This window comes from Neomonachus schauinslandi, chromosome 8, assembly GCF_002201575.2.
Source record: "Neomonachus schauinslandi chromosome 8, ASM220157v2, whole genome shotgun sequence".
Lineage (NCBI taxonomy): Eukaryota > Metazoa > Chordata > Mammalia > Carnivora > Phocidae > Neomonachus > Neomonachus schauinslandi.
Window position 1 is genome coordinate 71,426,063 of NC_058410.1, and position 23,564 is coordinate 71,449,626.

General features: G+C 40.2%; 1 protein-coding gene and 1 pseudogene across 2 annotated transcripts; both read right to left on the bottom strand.

Annotated features, from left to right (window-relative positions):
- Positions 1–3,249: 3,249 nt before the first annotated feature.
- On the bottom strand, positions 3,250–14,210 carry SMIM8 (small integral membrane protein 8). 2 transcript variants are annotated; one of them, XM_021693263.1, is made up of 3 exons: positions 14,160–14,210; positions 5,414–5,574; positions 3,250–3,692 (listed from the first exon to the last, which is right to left on the bottom strand). In XM_021693263.1, exons 2-3 carry the CDS (start codon positions 5,546–5,548, stop codon positions 3,534–3,536), a joined length of 294 nt encoding a protein of 97 aa, XP_021548938.1. In that variant the 5' UTR covers positions 5,549–5,574; positions 14,160–14,210; the 3' UTR covers positions 3,250–3,533. The 2 variants fall into 2 exon arrangements, with proteins under 2 accessions (XP_021548938.1, XP_021548937.1); XM_021693262.2 differs by having other exon boundaries at positions 14,164–14,183.
- Positions 14,211–15,171: 961 nt separating this feature from the next.
- LOC110583394 lies at positions 15,172–15,720 on the bottom strand (annotated as a pseudogene).
- Positions 15,721–23,564: the final 7,844 nt, after the last annotated feature.

Consider the following 23,564-nt stretch of genomic DNA (forward strand, 5'->3'; position numbering starts at 1 on the left):
TAAGCAGTGGCTCTCCTCCAGATTCTAGCATGAAATTGTTAACTTACTTGGCAACTGTTGCTAGGTAAGACAAGCTTTGCTCATAAAAGCAACTAGAAATAATGACCAAAGGAGCATGTTATAGCCATTCATTTCCCAGATACTCTCTGTATGAGTTTCCTTTTGCTGCTGTAACAAATTACCACACATTTAGTGATTTAAAACAACACGAATTTATTCTCTTGCAATTCTGGAGGTCAGAAATCCAAAATGAGTCTTATGAGGCTAAAATTAAGGTATTAACAGGGCTGGTTCCTTCTGGAGGATTTAGGGGAGAGTCTTTTCTTGCCTTTTTCATTTTCTAGAGGCCACCAAATTCCCTGGCTCATAGTGTCACATCACATAGCCTTTTCTACCCCTGTGTGCATGGTGACATTGCTTCTTCCTCTGATCTTCAGCCTCCTTCTTACAAGTATCTCTGTGACTGTATCAGGCCCATATGGATAATAAAGGATAATTTTCTCAGCTCAAAATCCCTAACTTGATCATATCTGTAAAGCCCCTTCTGCCATATAAGGTAACATTCACAGGTTATAGGAATTAGGAACATCTTTGGGGGTGGGGTGGGACAGGGGAATCATTATTCAGCCAACCACACTTTCTTTTCTCTGTTCTTTTCTTTTCTCCCCTTCCTTCCTTCCTTCCTTCCTTTCTTTCCACTTTCTTTTAAATGGTTTATTTAAAGAATTGATTTCTTTTAAGCCAGGTGCTCACTTCGGCAGCACATGTACTAAAATTGGAATGATTTCTTTTAGGCCAGAAAAGGAGAGAACTTAATTTTTTTTCAGGTTATCTATAAATGTGATGTTTCAGTGTCATGGCAATAAAACTGGGAAACATCACAGTATCTTAAGGGAAAAATTCCTTTCCTTTAGTCAGAACTCAAAATTAATAAGCCTGGTTTTTAAAATCACATAGTTAAGTAATTTGTTGTCCTTGTTTTAAAATGGAAAGTCCTGCATACCAAGAACCTCCTCCATGCCTGAAAAACTAGGAAAGATTGGTCACCCTATGGAGGATAAGGCTACAAACCAATAAATAACTTCACTGTTTATTCATGAAATTCTTGAAAACCAATTTATCAATTGAACAGCTTGCTCCTCCAGGAAAATAGCTCTTCTATCAGAACAGATTACTTCCCTGGGCAAAAAGGTCACTTACCGCTTATTAATAGTTTACTTACTGAGACTTGCTTCAAGATCTAACCTATTATGTTACTGAGTTTGGCCAATCTCAACCAGATTCCCACACTGAAAGACCTTCCTTTAACCACTTGAACCCTGACTCCAAAATGCTGTACATCTCATGCCCAGACCATTCCTTTCTTAGACACAACTGACTTTGTCAAAGTGGCATTTTCCCTTAGAGAATGAATGAGAACATCAGTACACAGCCAGGCAGCCTTTGACACTGTGTACACAAAGCCTGTGTTGTAACTTGTAGCCACCCTGTAAAAAGTATCATAGTTAGGTTATTTGTTACTAAAATTCAATGTGATTGTTCCCTCCCATTATTTTTCACAGCTGTGCACCTTGCTGAATCTACTGCATAAGTGGCAACAAATATTTCATTATAGCCTCATAAGCAACCTGCAAGATAGGGATTATCTATGAGAGAATAACCCAATGCAATTAGAGTTTTTCTTTGGGGAAAAAAAAGTATATTATACTGAGGTATGATGTTTTTATTTGATTACAACCAAATGTTATCTATTTAAGTTTTTGTAAATTAATGTTACAATGATATTATAAACATAAAATCAAATTTTCTTATGGTTATTTCCCAATAACCAGAAGCAACGACACAATCCTATTTAATATAGGATCCCTAACATCCTTATAAGGAAACAGACTGAGAGACTAAGTGTACTGTCTAAGGCACACAACTGGTCAGTGCAGAAGCTAGATTTTAACACATATTCTTCTGGTGCCAAACAGACACCCCTGAAAGACAAGCAACTTTGATTAGAAGAGCTGATAAAAGTCTATATAGCAGAAATGACACATGTGAATATGTATGTATTCACATACATAGATGTCACATGGCTTAAGGCTGCTCTATGCATTTCACACTGCCCTTCTGTGCTGTGATGGTCTCTTGATAGTTCACCTAACTACTATCTCCCCCCCGCCCCGCCCAAATATCAACTTATTTTGTTGAATAATAGAGGAATTCTAAAAGATGACAGTGTGACATTAAATATGTAAGTTAAAAATAGAATTCTAGCTTAACAGCCAAAGTACACAGGGAAACCAAAGGCATAAAATAATACTTTAAATTAAAAGGCATTTTATACCACCTAAGTGCATTTTAAACTGATGAAGTGTACTATATAGAGAGATGTAACAAAGGAATATTTAGGGCTCAGGAATAAAGATTTGATTTAGTTGCCTATAGATAACTCAATTAGTTAAGCTCTTTAATATCTACAAACAAGACAAAATTGCATTTTCACGTATCTTACACAACCACAATAAAGTACTGGAAATTAAAAGCTCACAATATGATGATAAACCCTGCCAATGTAGTTATTGTTACTTGGCAATAATAAATGAAACAAAATTTCATAGGTGAGATTTATTTCTGAGCCCCAATTTCAGGGATTTGGAAAACTGTAAAAATCTACAAAAAAGAAACATGTCCAAAATCCTTGTCAGAAAATTCTAAATTATATAAGGTAAACCCAGGAGAGTAAGAAGACCTTCTTTTCTTATCTGTTGAATAGTTCTGGTTTTAAAATAACCATAAGAAAATTTGGTTTTATGTTTATAGTATCATTGTAACATTAATTTACAAAAACTAAAATAGATAACATTTGGTTGGAATCAAATAAAAACATACCTAGGTATAATATACTTTCTTTTTCAAAGAAAAACTCCAATTGCATTGGATTATTCTCTCATTTTCTCATGTTAGTAGTTGAGTGGGACTACCTTATCAAAGGAAATAAAATTCTGGACCAAAAATAGCTGAAATGGAATGCCAAAATATATGAGTCATCTGTGACTCTGTAAAAATTATCTGTCTTGAATGTTGACTGCAGGCTTTATAATAGTTTACAATTTTTCTTTCTTTTTTTCATAAATACAGGTTCTGTGCCAGGAAGAAAATGAACATTGCCTTTACAAATAGCAAAACAAAACAAAACCCTCACAACAGTTGCAAATGCACAATTCACCTTAAAATATTAAAAATACCCTACAAATTTGATAGCACTGGGTACTTTTATTATATAGAACTTAATAATTAACAAAATGATTTCCATTTTCCTGGCACTCTGATACGAGGACTTAATAAAAGAACAATATTAAGAAGCTCCCGCTGTGGAGAAAGAATGAGGTAAGGACTGCAGCCTCAAGGCCTGGCTGCAACTGCTACCTTCTCTCCTCATCAACATGTTCCAGAACAAGAAGCTGATACTAGGCACTCACAAAGTCTTTCCTTCAAAGATTTCAGAGCCCTTTACGAAGCTCCATCTGCGGTATCCAGCACTATTAATCCCATTTAGATGTTCTCCTCCTCATGTAACTGTGTCCCTCACTATCAACAGCTTCGTATAGGTCCTTTGTATTCTCTTGTGTTGCATGTAGATAACCAATATACGCCACGCAAAGTGAAAGGGTTATCAATCCGAAAGCCATTACAGGTTTGTTCTGCCAAAGAAAAAAAAATGATAAATCCTCATTAAGACTAATAATTTGAGAAGACCCAAATATCTGTTGCACTTTCCTCTTGACATCCCAAGTCTTTATTACCACACTAGCATTCCTATGGTAATATTTTCCATTATAACAATTTATCCAGTTCCTTATTTAATTAATTCAGCTCCTGATAATTCAGAGATTAGAAAAGACTCTTGCTTCTCCTCTCCAGTCTCTCTCCTGTGTACAGCCTGGATCTCAGGCCTCCACCCTCAGGATGGTGGTGGTTGGGAGAGGGGTGAGGGAAATGAGGCACGAAAATGGGTCTGGTGCTCAGTTTTCACTGTTATCTGGGTGACATGGAGAAGTTGCTTAACTTGCCTGAACCCGAGTTTCCCCACTGACAAACCTTCAATTAGTTAATCTTATTAGGAAGTGAGGAATGAAGTATATATGCTGTTCTTCTTGCCTGACTCCATGGATAACTAGCAAAAAGCCTTTCATTTTCACATCATATATTAAGTGTAGCAAAAATGACAATGTATACATTCTTCTCTGGGAACCTACTCTATAACCTCAAGAAATTTAGTGATTGAGGCAGATACTATGCTGTTATAATAACCTTGATTAACTGCTGAAAAATCCAAGACCCTAAGAGACAAAGTGATGTAACTTTGAAATTGGAAAAAAAAAATAGGAAAAGATGTTCACAACTCCACAGAAATGTTTTGTCCTGTCTATAGTATAACTCAGATCTTCCTTTTTGTGTGTTCACATTCAACAAATTAACCTTTCTTAAGGTCAGTGTGAGTGCACAGTAGTGATACAAGTTTCAATTAGTATTTTCTGCTTCTGTCATATTTGTTGTATTACTATTTCAAATCTTAATCATCTAAAGAATAAAGGTCAAATTTTTTTACTTGGATGGACACATAAGAAGGGCCACAAGCTCAAAGGGGTTTAAATCTATAAATTTTGAAATGCACTTGGCAATTAAAACAACACATTTGTTCAAAGGTTTTTAAAACATTCTACCTTGACTTAATGATTTGATTGTTAAGTTGACCTATTTAACTTTAAAACAGTTTATACTGGCAACTATGTTATCAATATTCTAACCAAATTCAATATATTTACATATATTACATAATATTTGATTTCATTTACATTTATTTTTAAATAAATTTATATTTATTTAAAAATAAAATTGGTCAAATGTATTCAATAATCTGCAACAAGAATATAAATAATTAGCTAACTCTCTTACAATGTATGTTTTAAACTTTTCATAACATTTGCAATATCCCTTAAGTAAGAATATTATAATAAAAGCTGGAAGTGTAGTCTATAAGAATGATCAGATTTTCACTTTGTTTTGTTTCAGTGGAAGATCTTATTTACTTAATAGTACCTGATCAACAAATATTTCCTTCAAATTAGTGCAACCATTAAAATAAAATTTTAAATAGGAACTTGAGAAGTTGATCTATTAAAGTACAACTATATTCTGTTAAAGTTCTCAAATACCCTCAAAATAATTAGTTTTATGTGTATATTTACAGAAATAGATAGCATTTAAAATTTTCCTTCCACCTGCTTTTACTCAGAGAGGTCTTATTAGTCAACATAAAATTTTCATGATACAATCAAATGTTACAGGAAAATAAAAACTTTCTATTTCTGATAGCCTAGTTAAACTGAACATAATGTCTTATCCTGGATATATTTCTTACAGGTTTAATGAAGAGCTCTGGATTCACAGCTCGAAATAAAGTTGTTGTGCGGACCCCTCTGAGCCCTGGGTTTCGAAAGTCTTTCTCTTTGGGTGGTTCCTTTTTAAAGCCAGGAGATTCCGGTGCTGAAGACATCTTCTTGATTAATGATGATTTATTACCTAAAAATAAGAGACTTTTTTTTCCTTCATGACCATGTTTTTTTTTTTTAATAATGTTCTTTAAAAAATCATTCTGTATTCATTCATTTTTTTGAATTCCAGTCCAAATATATACCAAAGTGATTGCCAATTATATTATTACTTTGTATAACATGTATTTTGTAAAAGGTGCTTTAAATTTTGTTTGGTAAAATAGTTATTTTATTTCTCATCTCTTAGAACAAACCAGTGAAGTGGGCAAAAGTTGTTTTCCTACTTTCACAGAAGCCTGGAGAATTGTTCCTTGGTCTGAGTCACATTGTATCTTGTTATATGACAGGCATAGCGGGGGTAGGAGAGGTTGGGGGTAATCCATACCCTTCTTTATTTCCTCCCACTTTCATTCTTCCTCACCTTCCAACAGCCGAAAATGCCGCTAGCATTCCTCAATTTCTCCCACAGCTTCCCCCCTGGCCCATGCTCCTCAGCGTCTGTTGGCCTACCCAAGCATGAGCACCAAACAGTAAGGGCAAGTAGTTATTTTCACTCCTCATTTGCATGTCAGTGACTTTCTGGGAAGGACTGCTCTGCTATCTTCTCAATCTGAATATCCTTTTTTCCTCTTAATTACTCTAACTCTATCCTATCAAATCCAAATGGGTCTTTTGGCTTCCGGTTCTCCCAGCTGGAGTGTCATTTTGTGAATATTCTCTTCTAGGTATTATTAGGCAAATCTTATTCTTATCATTCCTGCCACCTAACGCTGGGGAGGGATGGGAGAGGGTTGGAAGGAAAGAGGTAGGCAAAGAGACCTTCCAAAGGCTGAAATTAATGACAATACTATAAAGTTCTCTGGGGAAATGCTGTAACCCTACCATACAGTAAATGTTACGAAACAAGAGTCAAACATTCACATTTAAACACTCATTGCGGCTTTGTTCATACAAGGACTCTTTAAGTCTTCCATTTTACGGACTTTATAAAAGCAGTGTTTCTGTACCTTAATTATGGAGAAAATTAGTTCATTTTTTCTTTTTTTAAAACTATTTTCTTTCTTTTTTTAAAGAAGATTTGAGAGAGAGAAAGAGAGAGAGCATGAGTGGGAGGGGGGGGGCAGAGGGAGAGGGAGAAGCATACTCCCTGCTGAGCAAGGAGCACGATGTGGGGCTCCATCCCAGGACCTGAGCTGAGGGCAGACGCTTAACCAACTGAGCCACCCACACGCCCCAGGAATTGTTTTTTCAAAACTGTTTTTGTTGAAGTGGTTACTTCGTCTATACCACTTAGTTGGATAAACACCTCGTCAGAAACACCTACTTGAAGGAAAAGGATTCTCAACGCTCCCTGTATTTGCCAGGGCTTCTGAAATGTTCACTGTTCCCTGTTCCATCATCCACTGGATGTTATGGCTGTCACTGCTGTCATCATCATCACTTTCTGGCTCCACTCTGACATTAGTTAGCACTCCTATAGCAATTTTTGGATTTGCTAACTCTTGGAAAATAGTTCAACTGCTATCTCTAGCCACAAAGTCCTTAAAATCAAATTAGTTTGGGAGACTAAGAGAGTTACCAATTAAGTACCAGACTATTTCAAACACCATGCTTGGTTTGCAGTCTTCCAAGCTGACCTCAGGGGATTCCACAAGAATCATGCCTGTTTTCTGCCAAAATTTCACTATGTGGATGGCTCTACAGATCACCAGATCTCAGCAATCATTCCAATAGCTAGCTTCATTCAACTTTCTCAGTCTTCTCTTCACTATCTAAATTTAGAAAGAGTTGTTTCAGCAGTGTGCTTACACTGTGAAAATTATACCCCCAGCTGATGGCTTTAGAATGGCTCATGTAGTTCAATGGGAAAAACTCAACACATGCATGATCCAAGCACAGGAGTGTGTTTAGGCAGAGCAACTGTCTACCAGCAGGAGGATATGGCATTTTGTTCCTTCCATTCTCTTGCCAACATTTCCCAGCTATTCATTAAACAAACCTCTCATCCTTCAGGTATGTGTCCTGGCTTTGTAATCACAGGGGAACAAACAAGCATTTCTGAAACACTGAGGGTAAACTAACTTGCCAATGACAAGTAGTCTCACCCCTTCTGTCCCAGATGCATTACAGCAGAATAGAGCAATCATCAATCTTTATTTCTTTTGCAAAGTCCACCTTTGCCCATGAAGTATATGAGATAGCAACTCATAAAACACAATTCATTAGCATTTCAAACATCATTCAAACAGTAACTAGCAATTGTTTTTTTTTTTTCATTTCTCTTATATGCAAATTACTCATTTTCTCCACTGGAACACTGGTTTTGTTTTGTTTTGTTTTTCCACAACAGACAACTTATGAAACCATTCCATAACATGCCTGAAATTTGTTCAGCCAGAATACACTTGCTTGAAACTCATCATGACCAAGGCTGGCAAAAAATCCACTGCTTTCTGCTGACCAAGAGGTCCACCTATGTGCCTGAGTCCTGCACTAACTTTAAAAAAAAATTTTTTTATGTTTATTTATTTTATAAGTAATCTCTACACCTAACATGGGGCTCAAACTTACAACCCCAAGATCAAGAGTTGCCTGCCCTTCTGCCTGAGCCAGCCAGGTGCCCCGTCCTAAACTAACGTTTTTTTTTTTTTTTTTAGATTTTATTTATTTATTTGAGAGAGAGAGTGAGAGAGAGAGAGAGAGAGAGCACAACAGGCGGGAGCGTGAGAGGGAGAAGCAGACTCCCTGCTGAGCAGGTAGCCCGATGTGGGACTCGATCCCGGGACTCCAGGATCATGACCTGAGCCGAAGGCAGTCGCTTAACCAACTGAGCCACCCAGGCGCCCCCTAAACTAACTTCTTAATACCACACAAAAACAGCTATAATAGGGACCTGGCATTTGCTTCTGCTTTAGGCCAAGAATCCCTTTAACTTCCTCTTCATTTACGGCCTAATCTTTCAATGATGTCGACAATATAGGAGGAGGGATGGTAAATTCCTTTGCTACTCCTCCTTTCTTGTGGCAACAACCTACTCCTATTGCTTTCATTTCCTTCTATGAAAACTGCTGGCATTTCATCTTTGCCTCTCAGCCATGAGAGCAGGGTAGATGGCATGTACTAATGCATTTAGAATTTAAGTGACAAATGTTGGTCACCAGATGCCTAAGCTAAGTGCCAATGATATTTCTACTCAAGTTAATAACATGACTGACTTTAACACAGGGAAAGAAAATTCTGAAAGAAGCAATCATTAAAGTGGAAGCAATATTATAGAGGGTAAATCGGCTATGCCCATAAAAAAAAAAAAATGTGAGGCAGGAAATAGTTAACACAATAGCCATGTTAGGACTAAATCACAGCCTGAGTGTACTGCTAATTGAAACTGGGGATATTAGATAAAACTACTAGGAAGGGGGCGCCTGGGTGGCTCAGTTGTTAAGCATCTGCCTTCGGCTCAGGTCATGGTCCCGGGGTCCTGGGATTGAGCCCCGCATCGAGCCCCGCATCGGGCTCCCTGCTCAGCGGGGATTCTGCTTCTCCCTCTGCCTCTGCCTGCCCCTCTGCCTACTTGTGCTGTCAAATAAATAAATAAAATCTTAAAAAAAAAAAATACTAGGAAGGCCTGAAAAAGCAAATACACAAAGGTCAGTCATTTTAACCATAAACTGACAAAATGGCATTTTCCTTCAATTATTGAGAAACTGCTGCATGTAATTAAAACAAAGATATTCAGTAGACTATGGTTTAAAATTGTTTCCTGGGAAGAAAAACAAGGTAACAGGGAAGGTGGGTAAAGAGGACACATACTGTAAAGCACGGAAGGGTCCCCCGATCACAGTTAATCACTCACATTCTGTGTTGATGAAAATGTGCCAAGAATTGGGCGCCTGGGTGGTTCAGTGAGTTAAGCGCCTGCCTTCAGCTCAGGTCATGATCCCAGGGTCCTGGGATTGAGCCCCGCATTGGGCTCCCTGCTCTGCAGGAAGCGTGCTTCTCCCTCTCCCACTCCCCCTGCTTGCATTCCCTCTCTCGCTCTGTCAAATAAATAATATCTTAAAAAAAAAAAAAAAAAAAAATGTGCCAAGAATTGAGGATGGTTAAATCAATCCTTACCTCAAGTCCAAAAACGAGAGAGATTTCACTATTTTAAAATCAAAGGGATGCAAAAAAAAAAAAATTTTAAATCAAATCAAATCAAAGGGATGTGGTGATCTTCAATATCGAAATTCAACCTATATGAAATGTCTGTAAAAACTATGGATTAAGAGTGTTCTAATATGAATTGTAATGACTTAATTTTTTTTGTTTTTTAAGTAGGCTCCAAACCCAGCAGGGAGCCAAAAACAAGGAGCCCAAACCCCAATGTGGGGAGCCCAATGCAGGGCTTGAACTCACAACCCTGAGATCAAGACCTGAGCTGAGATCAAGAGTCGGACACTTAACCGACTGAGCCACCCGAGCGCCCCTGTAATGACTTTTTTTTTTTGCAAGATTCCTTGGTCTCCTCTTTTCCTTAGCAGAACCTATGTTTTCTTTGTAATGAATGAAGGAAGTAAATAACCAAGGCAGTATTTATTATACTGCAATCTGCAGACATCCATATTCACCTTAATAAGACACTATTTATGTTAAACTTTTTACTGGAAATAACAAAGAATACCTGAACTGGAAGCCAAGAGAAATGTTTATTAAAGGAACATTTACAAATTAAGGGATTACCTACCACACTATATTTTTAAAAATTTCATATACCACAATTTCCATTATTTGTGATACTTTCTGCAAAGTATATAGGTAACATTTTCCATTATATATCAGTCTTTTATCAGATATGGTATAAGACAGCTCAATTTTATTGCTTTTTTTTTTTTAGATTTTATTTATTTATTTGAGAGAGAGAGAGAGTGGGCAGGAGGAGGATCAGACGGAGAGGCACAAGCAGACTCCACACTGAGTGCGGAGCCTGACTCGGGGCTCAGTCCCACGACCCTGAGATCACGACCTGAGCTGAAATCAGGAGTCGGACGCTCAACTGACTGAGCCACCCAGGTGGCTCTATTGCTGCTTTTTTTTTTTATAAGCCACAGTCACTGAAGATGTTATAATAGTTCTCCCAAAAACTGCATGTATTTGCTTATACAATCTATTGAACAAAGAAATTTTAACAACATTCTATACTTTAAAAAATATATATAGATTACTGAGTACAAAAAAGGTTTAGTAGCCAAAAATTTGTTATATATAAGAAACAAAACAACATAAAATCTTCTCATGTAGAAAGTTCTTTTGAATCTCTTCACGTGCCTAGCCCACAGAGCTATAGACATAGGCTGGAGCAGAAATTCAAGATGTGTTGGTTGGATAAGTAAAGTATATAGAGTGCAAAACCTTAGTTGTTTGTTCACAGATGTGTTCACTGTCAAAACTTTTGGGGAAAACCAATGTCACATCAAAAGTAAACTTTTAATCTAGAAGTAAAAGCTGACTAGCTATTTTCAAGTGCAGAGCTAATGTAAGTTCCATTTTTAAAAGCTGCAGAACTAATCATAAATTCAAAGCACAGCAATAATCTGACATCACCACTCAAATGAACTGTACCTATGACAAAAACATCTATTTAACTTCTAGCACACTTCCTTTAGAATTTCCTGTCCTCCCATCACTTTGACCAACTTCTCCCCTTACTCTTTTGCTTCCCACGACAAGTAACCAGCACTTACTTATTTGCATATGATTTTGACCAATCTCTACTTACAGTAGCTTTCAAGATAGGTTTATTTTTAAACTAGGAAAAAAACCCTCATTTATTGTGTTAAAGGAGGAATCACACAAAACAAACACACACAGAGTCTGGCAGGGATGACGGAAACTTGGCATTGCACTGCTCCTGGCGAAGCAATTTGGTGATCGGTCTGTGTGTGGGCCCACTTGCAAAATACTCGATAAATCAGGTATCCAAGGGGCCACCCCTGGCTGGTGCAATCTATCCAGGAGCCGCTAGTTGTATTTCTTCTTCATTTTTCCATCATTCTTGTTCCCTTATTGACAAATGATATGAAACTGTCGTTTATACATTTTTAAAAAATAGAGTAAGATTTTTCATACTTACCTGTAAATAAAAATGATCTAAATTAAGCTGCATTTACTTCATATGTCCCTCCCTGGTAAAAAGTTCACCTTTTTCTTCTGCCCATCCTCTTCTGAAGGAAGTATGTGATGGGAAAAGGAAGCAGCAGAAAGGATGCCTCCTTACGCAGCTTCATGAGGGTCATTCAAACCTCAAAGGGTGAGTGACAATGGTGCCCTCCTGGAATTAATAATGCACAATGTGTGAAGCTATGCAACATAGTCCTAGTCAGTCAGAACTGGTCATTTTTTGATGATTTTCCCTCCTTTACTAAAATTCTTGCTCAGGTGGATGATCCAGAATGTATTTGGCAACTGATATTAAATAATTCACTGGCATGACTATCTATATTATGTTGTACGTGGAAATTAGACAAGATAAAAAGACTAAGTTACTATAGGGAAAAATTTAATCTTCAGATATTCATTTTTGAAATCAGCATCTCAGCAGAAGATGTCAAAACAAAATTATCAGAATTATAGAATGTTAGTGAGAAGGAACCTTAGGAATAATCAAAGCCTTTCTGGGGCACCTGAGTGGCTAGTTGTTAAGCATCTGCCTTCGGCTCGGATCATGATCCCAGGGTTCTGGGATCGAGCCCCACATCAGGCTCTCTGCTCAGCAGGAAGCCTGCTTCTCCCTCTCCCACTCCCCCTGCTTGTGTTCCCTCCCTGGCTGTGTCTCTCTCTGTCAAATAAATAAATAAAATTTAAAAAACAAACAAAACCAAAGCCTTTCTTTTAAGACTTAGGGAATTCTAAAATGGACAAAATATTTTAGTGAGATATAAAATACACTTGTTATTTCAGTTTCACATACCACACTGTCTTAATATTTAAGAAAGTCATTTGAGGGGCTCAGTCATTAAGCGTCTGCCTTTGGCTCAGGTCACGGTCCCAGGGTCCTGGGATCAAGCCCCACATCGGGCTCCCTGCTCCGCGGGAAGCCTGCTTCTCCCTCTCCCTCTCCCCCTGCTTGTGTTCCCTCTCTTGCTGTGTCTCTGTCAAATAAATCAAATCTTTAAAAAAAAAAAAAAAGTCATTTGAAATCTGGGACAGAGCACTTTAAAAATTTAAATTAGAAGAAAAGTTTGGGATAGAATCAGAGGGCTTTATGAGGGAACTCAGCATAGCCTCAAATTCCAACATTGCTACATATAGGCTGGAGGTCTTGGAGTAAGTGACAACCTCTGCAGGCCTCAGTTTCCACCTAAAGGGGTAATGTTATCTATTGCAAAGAACGGCTGTGTGGATTGAGATAACACTTTTTAAAGGATGTTAACAGATGTTCCATAAATGATAGCTATTGTCATGCTCACCATCTAGTCCAATTCCCTTTTTTAAACAGAGAAACCTAGGGGCACCGGGGTGGCTCAGTCATTAAGCGTCTGCCTTTGGCTCAGGTCATGATCCCAGGGTCCTGGGATCGAGCCCCACATCGAGCCCCACATGGGGCTCCTTGCTTGGCAGGAAGCCTGCTTCTCTCTCCCTCTCCCACTCACCCTGTTTGTGTTCCCTCTCTCGCTGTCTGTCAAATAAATAAATAAAATCTTAAAAAACAAAACAAAAACAGAGAAACCTAGACCCAAAGAGATTGTCTTTGCCAATGGGAGTGAGATAATCCAGGTCTCTCAATTTCCAGCCCACCCCTATTCCATTACTTTACCCCCACCATACTCCAAAATTGATAAGGTGCTGCATTTACAAGTTATCACCAGAATTACGAAACATAAAAGCGTATCACTTAAATTTTTAAAATGGATTCTGTATTTGTTGTTTTGATGTAAAAAAAAAATACCGTTTAAAAAAGTGTCTTTCCATCTCTTGAATTTACTGTACCTGTGTAAGGGAGAAAGGTTTTCACAATGGCTGTTACAATCTGCGGGCTGTCAAGTATTATTGAGGTCTACCCCCCTCCCCATATTGTGGTACCTACACTACAGCTGGCTATTACTCAAAGACAGATGCATTTGAAGTCTCCAGAAAAAGAAACTCCATTCAATTAAGTTCCAGACACTGTGTTGGGGAATTGCAAGGGGAACACGTGACTTTTAACACAATTACTGCTCAACAATAACCCACAACCCTCGGACCAACCTAAAACAATTACTGAAGGAAAGAGGCACTTCATGTGAAAACAATTGCAACACCACTTCCCTCTAAATAGGAGTTTGGTGAGCTGGGACACCAAGAAACTGTCCAGGAAATGGTAGGGTGTCTGAGGTGGAGGGTGTCCATGACCAGTGCCTGGATCTTGGCACGTGAGGGGCGGGAAATGGGCCCTATGGGGTCAGGGATCCCAAAGACCGTTCAGGGCACCCAGGAGTGGCGACGGTTCGGGATGCTCGGGAGAACGCCGTCAGGTCCTACGCACCTGGGAGTGAGGCCCGCAGGACGGCCGCCCCGCCAAGGCCAGGGACCAGAGCGTGGCGGCGGGGCGGCCACCCTGTTCCCCGCCGTCACCCCTCAACCGCCGCCGCTCACCTACCGCGAGGCCACTTCCCCTGCGCGTCCTCTCAGCTCTGCCTCGTCTCCGCCTGCGGAACAGAGCGGCCCACCGCGCCCAGCAGGCTCAGCGCCACAGCGGCCCCTAGAGCCCGGAGGCTGAAAACGCCGGGGCGCGTGCACTGCAGGACACAGGCCAACGCCGCTCCTCGACCTCCCAGGCCCTGGCGCCGCCCACGGATTCACCTGCTGGAGTTTGCAAGGGGCGTTTTTAGTTTCTTCCTTTTTTACCTTTAGTTTTCAGCCTCCCAGGGTTCTAGTTTCGTGTGTCTGTGTTTTGTAGAAATAAAAGAAGACATCTAGAAATATATATTTATTTAATGGAAGGGGTAAGCATTCTGAGGTGGGAAAGAAGGCTGGGATCTACCTGGATTTTAGAGGCACAGTCATTCAAATGTACAATTAATACTCTGTCATTCTATTAGTGTCTTGACATTCCAAGATGCAAGGTGTGTGTAGCTATGGTTGTGATAAGAATAGATACGGTTGGGCGCCTGGGTGGCTCAGATGGTTAAGCGTCTGCCTTCGGCTCAGGTCATGATCCCAGGGTCCTGGGATCGAGTCCCGCATCGGGCTCCCTGCTAGGCGGGGAGCCTGCTTCTGCCTCTGCTTCTCTCTCTCTCTCTCTCTCTGACTCTCATGAATAAATAAATAAAATATTTAAAAAAAAAAGAATAGATATGGTTACTGGTTTTTACATAGTTTACTAATGTTAAAGTTTGTTGGTATACCAGTTGCATTAAAACAAAATGGGGTGCCTGGGTGGTTCAGTTGGTTAAGGGTCTGATTCTTGATCTCAGCCCAGGTCTTGACCTCAGGGTCCTAGTTCAGGCCCCATGTTGGGCTCCACACTGGGCCTGGAACCTACTTAAAATAATAATAATAATTTAAAAAATAATTTAAAAAAATAATAAAACAAATGAAAGAGAATGCAGGTGCCCAGATTTGAGCAGGAATCTGTGTAAAGTTTGGGCAAATAAATTTTGTTCTGTTTTGTTTTGAACAGTTAATGAGAAAAAGAAATATATCGAGCTCAAGAACACTGTGTTTCGTGTGTCACTGGGTCCAGGTTTGGGGATCCACGACAGACCTAGCAAACAGGATATACATCAACAAAAACATTCCTGGTTACAGACTGAAAAACTAGCGCCTGGCACGATTAAGTCTCGGTTTCCTCATCACTCAGCAGCATGTTGGGAATCCTGCGACTGATGGGGAACAGACGTCCAGACTCTGGGCACTGCAAGGTGCCCTCCAGCACATCCACCTCCAGCAGCACGTGGTGCATCTGCCTCAGGAATTTCTCATCATGCTCATACCCTTCAATCGGCCCTTTGGGCACCCTCGACCAGATGCAAGGTATCCGCCGCCTCCAGAAGCGCCGCCCACTCCACCTTGGGTATCATACGCGCCACGAAGTCGGAGTTGAACTCCGCCGGGTTGATGCGGACCTGAGTGGCCTGGAGGCGCAGTGGGAAGCCACGGGGCCCCCCACCCCCCGCACATGCGAGCTCAGCAGGTTGTGCGTGAGCAGCTTCATGTCACCTCAATGCGCTCTCAGCAAGCCTGGGCAAATGAATTTTTAATTTCAAACTTGTTCATTCAAGCCGAATTAACTTTATATTTGACTTGAGGTTTAATTTCTAAAAGTTCATCAGCATCTGGTATTACTAGACAATCTTTCTGACAAAATAAGTTAAATTTTAACTAAAAAGCTATTTGTGACATGAAAAGGTGCTCATTATCACTAATCATTGGGGAAATGCAGACCACAACCGCAATGAGATCACCTCACACCTGTTAGAATGGCTATCATGAAAAAAGACAAGAGATAAGTGTTGACAAGGATGTGGACAAAGGGGAATGCTTGTGCACTGTTGGTGGGACTGTGAATTGGTGCAGCCACTATGGAAAACAGTATGGAGGTTCCTCAAAAAACTAAAAATAGAAATACATATGATCCAGCAATTCCACTTCTGGATATATATCCAAAGTAAATGAAATTACTATCTCCAAAAGATATCTGCACCCCATAATGTTCATTTGCTGCATTTTTACAATAGCCAAAACATGGAAACAACAACCTAAGTGTCTGTCAATGGGTGAATGGATAAAGAAGATGTGGTATTTATGTACAATAAAATATTATTCAGCCCTGAGAAAGAAGGACATCTTGCTGTTTGTGACAACATGGATGGATCTTGAGGACATTATGCTAAGTGCACTATGTCATACAGAGAAAGACAAATACTGTATATCAAGCATATGCAGAATCTAAAAGAGACAAATGTGTAGAAATAGAGACTAGAATGCTGGTTACCAGGGACTGAGGGCATAGGAGAAATGGGGAGATATTGGTCAAAGATTACAAACTTCCAGTTAGAAGGTGAATAATTTCTGAAGATCTAAAGCACAGCATAGTGATTACAGTTAATAATACTGTATTTTATACCTGAAAGTTGCTAAAAGAGTAGATCTTAAATATTCTCACCAAAACAACAACAACAACAAAAACCAAACAAACTAGTTGATGCTATGGTGGTTATCAGTTTGCAATTTATATATGTGTTAAATCAAGACACTGTACATCTCAAACTTGCACAATGTTATATGTCATTTATATCTCAATAAAGCTGGGGTGGAGGGGAAGTTGCCCACAAAATCAGGCAAAGGACCTACATACTAAACACAATACCAAACTTCCAGATGATGTTCCAAACTCTCTCAAAGAAAAAAAAAAAGCTATTTGTGCAGTAGCCACACAACAAATGAGGGTTACAAAATGTTCCTGTGCTGCATTATCAACATACCCATATTTTCTCCTTATCCCTTAGGGTTCTCCTCCCTAATCAGTAAATTGCCAAGTATCACTATGGAAACAAAAGTACCTTTACTGTCATGATCAATGCAAAATGATCAGGTAAAAGAAAATGAAACTTAAGAATGTAAAAAAAAAACGGGCACCTGGGTGGCTCAGTTGTTAAGCGTCTGCCTTCAGCTCAGGTCATGGTCCCAGGGTCCTGGGATTGAGCCCCGCATCAGGCTCCCTGCTCCGCGGGAAGCCTGCTTCTCCCTCTCCCACTTCCCCTGCTTGTGTTCCCTCTCTTGCTGTGTCTCTGTCAAATAAATAAAATCTTAAAAAAAAAAAAAAAAAGAATGTAAAAAAAAAGAGCATAAACTGTAGGTAAAGACAGTAGAGAAAAGCCTAAAGACCCTGCCAATGTCATGAATATGAAAACAATGCAAGTGATGTGAATAAACAAGAGTTCTTTCTATTTTATCATGCTTTTAAGAAATTACTTTGAAGAATGAGGCCAGTCTGAAATCAGCTTTTATAATCATTTTAAACAGAACCATCAATACTTAATAATATTTAACAGGAGATTTGGTATTTGCTAGGATTAGCGATTTTATATTTGATGGGATTAGCTGCATAAAACAAAAGTTTATCTGTGTGACACTGCACTCAAATTTTCAAAATATATCTACTTTCATCCGGAGTTCATTAAGTGTGTCAGGGACGGGCGCCTGGGTGGCTCAGTTGGTTGGGCGACTGCCTTCGGCTCAGGTCATGATCCTGGAGTCCCAGGATCGAGTCCCGCATCGGGCTCCCTGCTCAGCGGGGGGGCTGCTTCTCCCTCTGACCCTCTTCCCTCTCGTGCTCTCTGTCTCTCATTCTCTCTCTCAAATAAATAAATAAAATCTTAAAAAAAAAAAATTAAAATAAAAAAAAAGAAAGTAAGAGGTAAAAATTAAAAAAAAAAAAGTGTGTCAGGGACAATACTCGTGGTCTGGGAGCCTTCTCAAGGGGATCTCTGATGTGCTGGTTCTTTTCTTTTCAGGCATGAATTAATAGTTGACTTACAATATTTAATAAAAAAAATCATACATTAATTTATTGGTGTTTTATCAAAAGCAAGGGTTGCTTTGTTGTTGTTGCTGTTGTTTTTATAAAACAAATGCTGGCTTCTTTTCCCTAGCATTAAGCCAAGCCAAAGTAGGTGATATAATTAATGTGGGCCATGGGGATATGACTCCATTGAATGAATTATTAGCTGAGAAACTGGAAAAAAATTAAGCATGTGTGGTATAATACAAAAATGATCCCAGTTCTCTACTCCTCTATACCCTCCCCCTCACCCTTGTGTCCACTCCCACTCTGATTCTGGGATCGGCCTTGTGGCTTATTTTGGTTAATATGATATTAACAAGTATGACACAAGCAGAGGCTGAAAAGGTGCTTGAACTGGTGAATATGCCCCAACTAGCCCACTGGAGATGAAAAACACATAGAGCCAAATCAAGTCATCCTCAACATTCCAACCGAGGCCATCCTAGGCTGGCCCCCACACATGTGAGCAAGCCCAGCCAAGATCAGCAAAGCTACCTACCAAGATCAGACAAGCCTGCCCAGATCAGCTGAGCTTAAATAGGTGTGTTGGTTGTTGTGCAGTTTCACTGTGGCAATAGATAATTGACACAATGTCCTCCATTGCAAATTCTCTGAAATCAAAGAGCATTTGATTTGCTTGGTAGCTTGAGGAGTAATCCGCTTCCAGCGGGAACTGTAAGAAGAACAAATGTTTGCTATTTGTAAAAACTATATTGTGGTCTAGCATCATAGGAATATCTGCTATGGGAAGGAAATGAAATCTATCAAATGGTAGGAAACATAAATGAGTTAAAAAAATTGAGAATGGGGAACTGATATTATTTCTTCCATATAATATTTTTAGCAAAACTGGTTTTGATACTTTCCATGTCAGGTCATCTTATATTTATTTTTATCACATTTCCAAATACTAGAAAAAATAATGATTTATTCAATATTAATTTTTCTAAAATCTCATAATCTCAAAGCACCTTAAAAAATAAAAATTAAAAACATTTTTATTCCAATTTTTTTTAATTGAGTGAAGGAAGCATCTCAATATAATGTGATAAGTGATAACATAATGATGTGCACAGGTTTCTTTGGAAGCACAGAGAATGGTATGTAGCTCGGCCTGGAAGGGCTGATGAGCTGAGAGAATCAGAAGCATTAACTAAGGCAAGGAAATTAGAAAGGACGTTTCAAGGCAGGGGAAACAGAATGAACACAGTCTTCGAAGCATGAAACCATACAATGTGATGGGGTGTGTTACGTATTCACCAGAGAGTGAATAATAAAATGGAAAATGGGAAGAAATGAGATTGGAAAAACAGATAGGGGCCAGTCCAGGAGGGCTCACATCCATGGTAAGGGACTGGTAAAGTATTCTGAAGGTCGTGGGAAGTTACTGAAGCCATTTAAACCCGGAGCTACATGATCAAATGTATGTTTCACATAGATTTCTCTGAGAACAAGGTGGGCTAAAGGGCAGAGAACGCATTAAAAAGGCAATGCAGTATTCCAGGAGAGAGGGAATGAAGGCCTGGATTAGGACAGTAATAAGAAGTATAGAGAATATGGGATGGATTTTGGTAATATTAGCGGGCAAAACTGGTACGACTAGTGATTGTTTTGGGTTGGGGTAGAAGAGGTAGAAGGTAAGGGGAAAAAGGAAACTAGGAGGATGTAGTGGAGCCCGTGGTGCTCTGCCCAGAATCCCCCTCTTTGGGGCAACATGGAAGATCTGCTGCTGACTCCCTCCAGCTGCTCCCTCCAGCTGGGCATTCCCATGGCTTCAGGAAACTGTCTCATCCAGTGCTTCAGGGGTTGCCTGTGACCAATGACAGGCTGATATGGGTGTTGGGTATATGTGTCTGAAGTTCGGGGGGAAGGGAGATAAAGATTTAAGAATCATCAAATACAGAATAGGTAAAACCATGAGAGTGGATGTGAACATGTAAGGAGAGGAAGCAGAGAAAGAACGGTGGGCCACAAGACACTGGGAACATCAACAGTGCAAGAGTGAGCAGACCAAGAGGAGATCAGGAAAGGGTTTGAGAAAGGATGGTCAGAATGGTGTGAAGAAAAACAGGACAGGATTGCCTTGGAAGCTAAGGGAGTTGAGATGATTAAGAAGAGAATAGATTAATGCACAGGCTTCTTTGCCATCAGCCAAACTCCCCTCCAAACTATTGGCCTTCTTTCTAAAATACAAGTCTAATCATGTCACTCTTCTGCTCAACATTTCCTGCGGGGATGCCCTTTCCTGTCCTTGCCCTTTGCCTCACTCCTTATTCCATAAGGTTAATCAGAGGAGACATCACACCCACAGCTCAGCCATACTTGATGTGTAAAAATTATCTTCCTGGAAGCTGACTCTTGGAGAAGAATCATACCTATCCAGAAGAAAGATTCCCCTTTTTGGATTCTCAGGTAAGGCTAAGAGGCTACATTTATTTCGTTTATTTTATAAGCCAGAAGTCTAGCAGGATAATCTTGAGCCCCTGCAAAGACTGATCACAAGGAGCCAGCAAACCCTGCCCCCACCCATCTAAAAACTCTGGTGTCAATATGTAGGAGGTAATAGGTAAGAAGATTGTCTTTCTTGATTAAGTGGGAAGGATGAGATTTGTGCATCAGCTCCTAGATAGAGAAGAAATGGAAAGAGCAGGGTTACTTGTTCCGTGGCCAGTAAGAAACAAGATCTGACCCCCTAGAGACATGGTAGAAGCAGAAGGGAGGATTTTTTTGATATAGGATCCTGGGAGACTCAGCATACAACTGTTATTTCAGTTGCAAATCACTGAAACTAGCTCAAGTGCAAAAAGATCTGTATTAGGTCATGTAATGATAAGTACAAGGAGAGAATTGGTTTTGGGAACATTGAGTTATGGGACATCCAAATACATCAACAAGGCGCCCTTGTCTCACCTCTTAGATACACTTATTCCATATATTGGATACATACCTGCTGGCAGTTTTAGGCACCTACCATGTTGAAGTACATCCAGCTAGAAAGGGAGCTTTTCTAATCATTCATATATCAAATCTTATAGAAGTGCTCTAATTAGCCTTCATGACCTTTGGGTCATGTGCCCTTTTTCAGGACAAATTGCTGTGGACTGGAGGAAGGGGTGCCATGGCTGGTCAGGCCTGAGTCAAGTCATGTTATTATAGTTGTGGAGGAGCAGTTGCCTGGGGGTTGGGATGGCATAGAGGTGCTAGGAAGACAAAATCAGCAGATGTCCTCTCAACAGGTGGACCTGCTTTCCAGTCCAAGTTATGCACAGCTGGGGCAAGGAGTGTGCTCCTGAAATACAGCAGCCAGCAGGGACCATAGAACAGAGCTTTTCCACTGAGTGGTGCTGCTGCCATATTCTCACATGGTGGTAAAGAGAGACCTTCTTCCTATCATGGCTAATGACAGGAGATGGCCAGAATGGAAGAGATAGGTGGGCTGGTGCCAAATGCACATGAGAGAATCCCAACGGACTTTATTTATTTATTTATATTTTTAATTTGACAGAGAGAGACACAGTGAGAGAGGGAACACAAGCAGGGGGAGTGGGAGAGGGAGAAGCAGGCTCCCACCAAGCAGGGAGCCCGATGTGGGGCTCGATCCCAAGACCATGGGATCATGACCTGAGCCGAAGGCAGATGCTTAACGACTGAGCCACCCAGGCGCCCCCCAAGGGACTTTAAAAGACAGTATATCATGGGGTACCTGGATGGCTCAGTCTGTTGAGCATCCAGCTCTTGGTTTAGGCTCAGGTTGTGATTTGGGGATCGTTGGATTGAGCCCTGTGTCGGGCTCCGTGCTGGGCAGGGAGTCTGCTTGGTATTCTCTCTCTCTCTCTCCCTCTGCCCTCTGTCCCTCCCCATGCTCACTCACTCTCTCCCTCTAAAATAAATAAACAAATCTTAAAAAAAATTACCTGACATCACAAAGTTTATTTCTTTGTTGTCTTTCTTCTCCATTAGGATGCAAGTTCCATGAAGGCACAAACACTCCATGAAAGCTCCATGAAGGCTCCATGTTTTGCTCATAGCTATATTTCCAGACACATTGAAAATCTCTGGAAATACCCGCTGAAGCAGTGCTGAGTGAACTAGGGAGATGTTCAGGAGGAGATATAATGAGGAAGCAAAGCCAACCAAAGCATTACTTTGGGCCTATGGACCATGAGAATGAGGGTGGGAGTGAGATATTGTGAAAGGGAGCCCTAGTGGAGGAGAGTAGAGCTGCCAGGGTAGGTCGGCAGGTGCCAGTTGATTCAGTCTTTAATAGCACCAAGGGCTACAGAAACAACTTCTCTCTAGATACTGAGGCATAGATCCTTTATTCCTTTGTCAACCTGCTCCCATCACTGAATAAAAACACAACCCTTCAAACTATGCTTCTTAATCTTCCACCCTTGCACAAACCCAATTTCCAGAAAAGAGGGAGGGTCTTAGACATAGAGTCTTTCTGAGTCTCCCCAACACTCTGTTTGCTATTCTCTGTCACTCGTACTACCCAACAAACTTCTTCCACTTTCTGCAGCTCACCTTTGATTTCTATCTGAGTGAAGCCAAGGACTGTCTTGGCTGGTCCTGCGCCCCCTCCCCTGCCCCCGAGTCCTCTGATCCACTCTGCCTGCATCAGTTTCTACTTTGGGGACAGGGATGTGTGACATTCTAACTTAAGAAATTCCTCTGAATATTTAAATATCTGACCCAATAGATCAGACTTAGCAAAGCACACAAAGCAACCATTTCAGATGATGGAGATTTAAGTATAGTTGGTATTTATCATAGGTCAGTATGGATTATGATCAGTGAAAATAAAACTGAGTGGGACAATTTTATTTGGGTGCAATGATACTTAATCATGAGAAGGTCCTCCCTAAGACTTGAAAAATACAGAGATGTTAGGAAATTTAGAGACTCCCTTCTAATTATTTTTACCCCCATCCTTTTAGAACATAAAGCAAATAATTGAGTTAGTTGGGTGTGTAGCCAGGGCACTGGGTTGCAAGAGCACCTGGCTCCGGGGGTCCCACACAGACCAGGTTCAGCCACTGGCCACTAACAAAATCAAAAAGCAGAGAAATGAGTGGTAGTGAAACAAGAAAGGAATTAATTTCAGTGAGGCTGACACCAGGAAGACATCAGACTAGTGTTTCTAAGACTGTCTCCAAAGTGCTGAAAATACTTGCAGGTTTGTATGAGGAAAATGTGGGACAAAGGTCAGTGGGCAGTGACGGTCAGATGGATCATTGTCATGGGCGGGGTCTTGCTGGCTCTGAGCAGTCCTTATTGCTTGAGGGGTAGTTTTAGTTTCCATCAGGGCATGCTTTGCCCACTGGGTCTTTTGCCTGAACTAAGACATGAGCTGGAAAGAACTTAATCACTTAGAAAGTACAGACTGAGGTCAAAATGGAGGTATAGTTGAAGTCTTCTTTCAGATGCATAAAATATAATAAAGGCCTTTACTGTAATAGTTCTATAGGATGTCCTGCAATGCCATAAAC